Source organism: Symphodus melops, assembly GCF_947650265.1.
Source record: "Symphodus melops genome assembly, chromosome: 9".
Classification (NCBI taxonomy): Eukaryota; Metazoa; Chordata; class Actinopteri; order Labriformes; family Labridae; genus Symphodus; species Symphodus melops.
In genome coordinates this window covers 26,125,502-26,134,426 of record NC_136699.1, presented here as the reverse complement: position 1 = coordinate 26,134,426, position 8,925 = coordinate 26,125,502, and the positions used below count along the sequence as shown (strand labels likewise).

The following is an 8,925-nucleotide window of genomic DNA, read 5'->3' as shown; positions in this document are numbered from 1 at the left end:
CTATTTGTGCGGGTCAGAATTCTTGCTGCAGAATTTTGAACTAATTGCAGTCTAGAGAGCTCTTTCTTGTTAAGACAAGAAAACAAACTATGTGCTGCAAAAGATCTGCCAAAACACAGCATGACGGAAATATATATCACTTTTTGCAATTGTTTAAGAAAGCTTTAAAATCATTATAAATAAACATTTACAAAACCCGCCAAACGTGCTTCTTTATTTTATTGACCAGTGGGTGGCGCTGAAGCAGCGATCGTCTATGATGACCACAGAAGAAGAAGTTACGTGTTTCCGTTTCCGTTTCCGTTTCACGCCACCACACGGCAGAGCTCGCTGACAGCTGCTGTGCCGGTGAGTTTAATCAGAATAACAGCATGGAGGACAAGGCACAGATACAAGAGGCGATTAAAAGCCAGGGTGAAGTGGTCCGGAAGCTGAAGTCAGAGAAGGCGAGCAAAGAGCAGGTGAGGAAACAGAGCTGCAGCCTCCTACCAAACCAGTCAAAGTCATTTTTATTACATTATTCAAACATTGTTTTCCTGGTTACATAAGCCGAATCTTCCAGAAGGACCTCACAACATTAAAGACTCCCGAATTTAAACCTTAGAGCCTTCATGTGATCTGTTGATGTTAAAGTTTATGTTAAATGACTTTAAATGTAAGCGGTGTTTGGCCTGGCTCAAAGAGCAACCACACCAGTGACGAGACCATTACATCAGACACTTAAATTAATTTAATTAAATCTCCTATCTCGTCAGGTACAACACCAATAAGACAAACTTAATTCATTCTTTAGGACCAATAATAAAGAGACCCTTACCAAACCCAATTTAACATTATGCACATTTACTGTGGCCTCATAATGTAGATGTTATTGTTTAAGTTCAATATTTATCTGTGTTGTAAAAGTGCCGAATTGTCAGTCAGAGAACAACATTACACAGGATGTTTTTGTTAATATTATAAACCATGTGTGTTTTGTTTATAACTTAAATAATGTTAAATAGCTTTGGATTTGAACGGGGTTTGGTTCAGGTTTTTATAAAAGAAACGAAAGTCAGCCTTACGAGTCACTTAATCAGACCGATTTAATGAAAGCTATTTTTAATAAATTAATTAGAAAGGATCCATTCTTTCTTCAGTATTTTCATTTTAGCTGAACCGGTAAGCTAGCTTAAAATAAGCTAACTGCTAGCTTAAAATAAGCTAACTGCTAGCTTTAAACCTGTTACTTCAGACGTAGCGGTCTGCTAGCTAACTAGCCTCTGCGAGCTAACTAGCCTCTGCGAGCTAACTAAAGCTAAACAGTCTTCAGACCGAATATTATACTGAACACATTAAAAAGCAAATTTAATGTGAGAAACAACGTTTAAGACGAGCCTGTTATAAGACACTTTAATACATTAACGGGTCTCTATTAGCATGTTTATCACACAGGAGGACAGCTGATGCAATCTCCTGAACATGTTCCCAGTTTATAAAGACCCAGAGGTGTAGTACAGGTGTGCAGAGTATAGACATTTATTTTTCAGTCTGAGCTGCAGGCTGTTTAACTGGGATGGACTCAGCTGGTAGTTTGTTTCCAGTTAAAATGATAAAAAACCTTTTCTCTTCTATTGTGGTTTATTTTTCATAGCAGTCCTGACTCCCTGAGGTTAAGCTGAGTGTTTACGTGTAAATACAAAATGACCTTTTTAAAGTGAATCAAGCATGCAAGTGAATGAATGAAATCTTTTGTGGGAATTTGCCTTAAACTCTTTACAAACAAACATTTACAAGACAAAAGAATGAAAGCACATAACACACACTAAAACATCACATGGCTAAAAGAGGGATTTCAGGTGTGTGTGCGTGTGTGTGTGTGTGTGTGTGTGGCTCTCTGCTTTGATTGACTTGCTACATCTCGTGTTCTGTCCTCCATGCTATGATGATGATGATGCCACGCCCTCCCCTAGTGCTAGGGTTGCTTACCACTTTTCTCCTGTTCTTCCTGCGTGACCCCCGGACGCCCTTCATCATCACCATCATCTACCTCCACCCTCCTGGACCTCACTGCTGCACTCACTCACCATCCTCGGACCGTTGTGATTGGTTGCCACGGGAACATTACTTTAACCCATGATGCACTCCTGAACTTCTGCTTGTCCTATTTCTGGACGCATATCCCCCCCGTCATGTTCTTGAATCCCCGCTGCTGTGGGATGAAATCGCTGGGCATGTTGTGTGTTCGTACTTTTGCTCTGGTTGGCTGTCGGACTGCGACACGCGCCCGCCCTCTGCACACGTCTCCTGGGATCACTGTGGCTCAGGTAGGTCTGCCGTGTGTGTGAGGATGTATAGTTGTTGCATAGCTTTTCCTTGACACCTTCAGTTACAGCCCACACGCCTCTTGTGTGTTTCAGATTGATGAAGAAGTTGCCAAACTGCTGGAGCTGAAAGCTAAGATCGGAGGAGATGAAGGAAAACATCAGTTTGTCCTCAAGACAGCAAAGGTAAGAGCGACCTGCTGCTGTGAATACTGTTTACCAGATCTACGTCATTGTTGTTGATGGCGTCATGTTGACAGTGACACAGAAGACACATTGAAGCGACGGAGACGTTCAGATCGAGTCACATCTGAAGGAATCAGATTTGGAAATGTGGCTTTTTGTGTCCAGACAGACAAAAAAACAAACCACTTACAAGGGAGGGGAGAGAGAGAGAGAGAGAGAGGGGGGGGGGGGGGGGAGAGAGAGAGAGAGAGAGAGAGAGGGAGGGAGAGAGAGAGAGAGAGAGAGAGGGAGGGAGAGAGGGATGGAGAGAGGGAGAGAGAGAGGGATGGAGAGAGAGGGATGGAGAGAGAGAGAGGGATAGAGAGAGGGGGGGGAGAGAGAGAGGGAGAGGGATAGAGAGAGGGAGGGAGAGAGAGAGAGAGAGGGAGGGAGAGAGAGGGAGAGAGAGAGAGGGAGAGAGAGAGAGGGAGGGAGAGAGAGAGAGAGAGAGACACCGACACCGTTCATCATCCTCATGACGGTCTCACACCTTCACAGCCAGGAAACTGTTTTGGAGTCCTGATAAAGTTTTGGCGTCCTGTGAGGGCGACTTGTCGACAGTCGGACTGAAAGGCTGTGAATGTTTTTGTTCTTCAGGGAACGAGGGACTACAACCCCAAACAGATGGCCATCCGAGAGAGAGTCTTCAACACCATCATCAGCTGCTTCAAACGCCACGGGGCCGAGACCATCGACACGCCGGTTTTTGAGCTGAAGGTGAACGTTGACACAGAATGACCTTCAAAGTTTAACTTTCAATAATCTCACCTTCAAACTCAAAGTGTCTTTTTTTTGTTTATTAGGAAACATTGACGGGGAAATACGGCGAAGATTCAAAGCTCATCTACGACCTCAAAGATCAAGGCGGCGAGCTGCTGTCGCTCAGATATGACCTCACCGTATCCTTCGATCACAGCGGCGCTGCGTGCCGTACCGAGGCGAACGCGGTTCGATGTCCTCGCTGTCGTTCCTCTCACGGGTAACGAGATCAGACGTTTGTCTCTCGCCGCTCGGCAGGAGACACAGATTAGGTTACCGTGTGTTGTCCTTGACCCGACCTCCCTCAGGTGCCCTTCGCCCGCTACCTGGCCATGAACAAGATCAACAACATCAAACGCTACCACATCGCCAAGGTGTACCGCCGCGATAACCCCGCCATGACCCGCGGACGCTACAGAGAGTTCTACCAGTGTGTGAGTCGTCTGGCCCCGCCTCCCCGACAGCGACCACGGTGTGCTCTGAAAACGTGCTGACTGTTTGTGTGTGTTTCAGGACTTTGACATCGCAGGGCAGTACGACGCCATGATTCCCGACGCCGAGTGTCTGAAGATCGTCTATGAAATCCTCAGCGAGCTCGACCTCGGAGACTTCCGCATCAAGGTTTGTCACGCTCGTCTCCAGGTCTCATCTCGTCTTCGCTCGAGTTCCAGCAGACACAAATTAAGTCTCTCGTTTATTAAACAGGTTGTAGAATCCATACTTAAAGGGCACCTGCGCCAAAAACACGGAAATGGCGTGCGCACAAAATAAGATTTTTTAAAAGCGTTCGTACGCACACCTTCACGCAGCAAAGTTCCCTTTATGAATCTGGATCTACCTGGAAATGTGAACACGTAGCCCCGCCCCCTACACGCCCACATTCAACCATAAAAGGTCAACACAAAGCAGCGCGTGAAGTAAAATGAATACGAGCGAGCAGATCAAAGGTTTCCAGCGCCGAAAACCAGAAGTTAAGACGAAGAAAAATCCACTTTCTGTCTGAGAAAAGAAGGAGCTCGATAAACACGTGAAGGTGAAGAAGACGAGTAACAAGAAGACACGATGCGTCTCTTTACTCAAAGTGATGTTTCATATTTAAAGACGTTCCTGTGAACTGGTTTATTTCTCCATCAGTGATGTCATCAGTGATGTCATCAGTGTCCGGTTCTTGACTTCCGTTCAGGATGATGATTAAACGTGTGTTTGTTTCCAGGTCAACGACAGACGCATCCTGGACGGGATGTTCGCCGTGTGCGGCGTTCCCGACGACAAGTTCCGCACGATCTGTTCGACGGTGGACAAACTGGACAAGGTACGGACGCATCAAACAGTGACGTTTGTGTGGACGTTGGCGCCCCCTGTTGACGGTCCCTGTTTAAGGTCGCTTTCACATGTAAAGTTTGGTGGGTTTGATTCAGGGGCAACATTCATTTGCGTTCAGACTTAGTCAAGCCTGTCGAGTGATGTCCCATACTCGGGCGTCACTGGCTGGGCTGGAGCTGCGTTCAGGCGGTGTTGGACAAATCTAAAATGTACAGAAACAAATGCTCCAGCCGGAACAACAACCTAAATAATTAGATGCCCGACTTGCCGACATTTCCGTCATCAACTTGGGCAGCAAAATGTTTTGTTCATGTTAAGATACTTTTTAATGGCTGATCTACGTATTTAACAATTCTTGAATTTCCCTCGGGATCAATAAAGTATCTATCTATCTATCTATCTATCTATCTATCTATCTATCTATCTATCTATCTATCTATCTATCTATCTATCTATCTATTACTCACATATTAGACTACATTGAACACATCGTCTTTGTAGCATACACGTTGTTGTTGTTGTTGTTGTTAAAACATTCCCACTTTTAAAACTGAAAATACGTAAACAAACTGAAGTGGGATTGGTAACGTTGTAATTCCGAGGAGCACCTGAATGCAGCACGCAGCTCCGGGCAGCAGCTGCTGTGATCCAGCCTGCACTACGACTCAAAGTAAACCATTGCCATACTCGGAGAAAATCCAAATGTCATCATATACAGATGGTCAAATTCAACCCACAATGCATTGTGTTTTGTGAGCTGATTTTTTAAAATCTGATAATTCTGATGACGTGAACGATTGTCGTCGCCCAGCTGGGCCATGAGAGCGGCTGTCATGGTCCGTGTTGAACGTGCAGCTACATCAATGATTGTCTCCCTCCTCGATGCAGATGCCCTGGGAGGAGGTGAAGAAGGAGATGGTGAACGAGAAGGGCCTGTCAGAGGAAGCTGCCGACCACATCGGGGAGTACGTCAGCATGCAGGGTGAGACCCCCCGAGTCACACGGGAAGTGACCTCGCGTCTCCGGCCTGCGTCCCTCCGAGCTCCAGGCCGGAGCAAACCGGTCACTGATGGATCCTTCACTCGAACACTTCAGACCTTAAACGTCTTCTTCTACAGTCGTCTGCTCGGGGAGCTTTCATTGATCAGAGAAGGTCTTAAAGCCCCGTTTCCACACAGCAGTCCGGTACGGATCGGTACAGTTTGATTAAGCCTGATCCTGTTTGTGTTTCCACAGCCACCTGTGCCATATTTGGTAGGTGGCGTGTAAGCCGGATGCCGATAGCCGCTACGTAATAGCATCACATGATAGCAGCTAAACGCTAACACAAAAATTCCACAAAGGAGAAAAACGCTACACAAACAAAACCAATGAAGAAGACATCCAGCAGTTCATCTCCTCTGTCACTGTCATGTGACTCTTTATTACAAGAACTCAATCCAGCTTTGTTTCAGAGAAGGCTGTGAGCGGCGAGGACAAATACACACGGAAACACTCAGCTGTGTTACAGTCAACGGTTTAAACACGGCGGAGTTTTGTCCCAAAAAGTGGAACGGGTCGGTTATTTGGGAATATTTCCCAGGATTATTCTATGGAAACGCCGCAAAATGTGCCGTACTGAGACAAACCGAGCCGGACCGGCTTACGAGACCCTGAAGAAGTGGAGCGCTTTCTAAACTCATCTGATCAGCAAGCCGACTCCTCGGGTCATGCAGCCTCTGTCCCTCTCTCTCTGATTCGTCCCTCCTCAACGTACCTTACCCTACCCTAACCCTACTTACGCACGCAAAGAGTCACCACGACTTCACGACCGCACGTTTTCCTGCCAGCCCCAAAGTAACAATTCAACTCCGGAGGTCAGAGGTGATGACCTTCACATCACATGAATCTGCACCAACCCTTCTATTCTCAAACACGTACAGCGTGGCGTTTCGCCTCATGCTGTGGGGAACAAGTGTAAATAAGAGTTTTGGTTTAACTGCGCCTGCGTACGTCCTCCACGTGTAACCAGCAGCGTGTTTGTTCTCCAGGGGGAATGGACCTCGCAGAGCGCCTCCTTCAGGACGCCAAAATGTCTCAGAGTAAGCAGGCGTGTGCCGGCCTGTCCGACATCAAGCTGCTCTTCAGCTACCTGCAGCTCTTCCAGGTGACGGACAAGGTGAGACGAGGACGCGTCCTTCTTTCTGTCCATTTCGTCCTTTCTTCTCCGCCATGTTTCTCTAACGTTTCTCCCTGCAGGTGGTGTTCGACCTCAGTCTGGCGCGTGGTCTGGACTATTACACGGGAATCATTTATGAGGCGGTGCTGACGCAGGCGGGCGTGGCCCCCGTGTGCAGCGCATCCCAAAACGGGGCGCCTGCAGAGGAGAGCGTCAGCGTGGGCAGCGTGGCGGGCGGAGGGCGGTACGACGGCCTGGTGGGCATGTTCGACCCCAAAGGACGGAAAGTGCCGTGCGTGGGCGTCAGCATCGGCATCGAGAGGGTCTTCTCCATCATGGAGCAGAAGGCGGAGGTGACGTTTGAAAAGCTTTAATGTGATGAGAGCGTGTGGACGAGTGTGGACTCTGACCGCTGCGTGTTGTTCAGGCCTCGGCGGAGAAGGTTCGGACCACCGAGGTTCAGGTCATGGTGGCGTCTGCTCAGAAGAACCTGCTGGAGGAGAAACTCCGACTGGTCTCCGAGCTCTGGAATGCCGGCATTAAGGTGCGTCCATGTTTCCTTTTTTATCGACTTTTTAGGTGGACCACAGGGGGGCGCCAAGATCTACGCAAACTGATCTACTGTGTGTGTGTGTGTGTGTGTGTGTGTGTGTGTGTGTGTGTGTGTGTGTGTGTGTGTGTGTGTGTGTGTGTGTGTGTGTGTGTGTGTGTGTGTGTGTGTGTGTGTGTGTGTGTGTGTGTGTGTGTGTGTGTGTGTGTGTGTGTGTGTGTGTGTGTGTGTGTGTGTGATCAGGCAGAGGTGATGTACAAGAAAAACCCCAAACTGCTGAGTCAGCTGCAGCACTGTGAGGAGTCTGGGATCCCCCTGGTGGCCATACTGGGAGAACAGGAGCTGAAGGACGGCGTGGTCAAACTCCGAGTGGTGGCAACCAGAGATGAGGTACGATGGAGACGCACTCAGATGTTTTTTTTTTTTGTTTTGTTTTTTTCAAGCTACAAGTGAAACGCACTGATTTTTAAAAGACTTATTCTACTTCCTGTTTTTCGTTCCCACCACAGGTTGATATTTCCAGAGCGGACCTTATAGCTGAGATCAGGAGGAGGACATCTGAGGCCTAGTCCCCCCCCTCCTCCCCCCCATATCATCTTTTTGCGTCACACACACACACACACACACACACACACACACACACACACACTCCTGACCAGGACCACAGTCTCGTCCGGTCTTCAATCGAGCGTGTTGGACGTCGTCATGACGACACTCATCCATCCCTGTTGTTGTCGTAGCGACCACACAGACAGGAAGATAAACGAGCGTTAGGACTTCTTTGAAACGGTATTTCATCCTGAAGGATGTTGGGGAGACACAGAGCTCTGTGAGCGTCTGAAGCTTGAACAGAACCGGGACAGTTGGGTCTGGATATGAAGGATTCTCAAACAGCCTGTTCAGAGGAATCAACATGTTGTCAGTCAGCTGAGCGGCTGGACGAGCGTCGTGAATGGTCTCTGAAGTTCCAGTCGGCTTCGATCTCCTGCAGTTTGACTCGTTCATTCAAAGAGGAACCATGAGTGAGTGAAGCCGATCAGACAGAAGAACCTCAGGCTGCAGCACCGTTTCCTGAGAAGTCCCGCTTTGCTCTACGTGTAGAAACGATTTCACGTCGTTCTCTTAACCGCTCCTTGATATTAGCCAAACTATGAAAGTGCAATAAGAGGAGATCAGTTTGTCTGTGCAGGATTTAAGATGATCCGACGTGTCTGTACGCTCTCTCTCATGTCTGAAATAAAAACATCCATCATATGAACGACGCCTGCGTCTTCTCTCCAGCTTCGTTCAAACATCGTGCTCGTTAGCTCACCTGCTGACTCTAAACTAAACCTGTCGGTGTGGCTGCACCATGAACCAGCTCAACCCGACTGAACCAGCTCGTCTGAGGTCGTAATGGAGGGAGAGACGATGGCGAGCTAGTCGGGTAGAACAGCGCTGTGCAATCTGACACGCTGCCCCCTGGTGGTGCAACAACATGCCGTCTCAAACTCTGAGGATCTTAAATCCTTTAAAGAGTCGACATGTGGCAACATTCGGGACCTCTTTAAATCTGACTCATGACCCATCGCTCCCACAGTGCATGCTGGGAAGGTTACCAACCGTGA

The 8,925-nt window shown here is 48.0% G+C and overlaps 1 protein-coding gene across 2 annotated transcripts; it reads left to right on the top strand.

Moving 5' to 3' along the window:
• Positions 1–275: 275 nt before the first annotated feature.
• Positions 276–8,572, top strand: hars (histidyl-tRNA synthetase). Of its 2 annotated transcripts, XM_079352708.1 has the most exons (14): positions 304–461; positions 1,953–2,306; positions 2,400–2,489; positions 3,126–3,245; positions 3,332–3,427; positions 3,596–3,721; positions 3,801–3,908; positions 4,501–4,599; positions 5,499–5,592; positions 6,641–6,768; positions 6,849–7,121; positions 7,196–7,312; positions 7,562–7,708; positions 7,828–8,572. In XM_079352708.1, the coding sequence occupies exons 2-14, from the start codon at positions 2,172–2,174 to the stop codon at positions 7,885–7,887; spliced, it is 1,593 nt and encodes a 530-aa protein (XP_079208834.1). In that variant the 5' UTR covers positions 304–461; positions 1,953–2,171; the 3' UTR covers positions 7,888–8,572. The 2 variants fall into 2 exon arrangements, with proteins under 2 accessions (XP_079208835.1, XP_079208834.1); XM_079352709.1 differs by lacking the exon at positions 1,953–2,306 and having other exon boundaries at positions 276–461.
• The last annotated feature ends 353 nt before the right edge of the window (positions 8,573–8,925 follow it).

What these genes read in the sequence shown, in the direction of transcription:
- hars (XM_079352708.1), top strand. Translation starts at nt 2,172, where the DNA reads ATGTTCTTGAATCCCCGCTGCTGTGGGATGAAATCGCTGGGCATGTTG. An exon ending in CGCCGGTTTTTGAGCTGAAG is followed by an intron (nt 3,246 to 3,331) that starts GTGAACGTTGAC and finishes TTTGTTTATTAG; the next exon opens with GAAACATTGACGGGGAAATA. An exon ending in CGGTGGACAAACTGGACAAG is followed by an intron (nt 4,600 to 5,498) that starts GTACGGACGCAT and finishes TCCTCGATGCAG; the next exon opens with ATGCCCTGGGAGGAGGTGAA.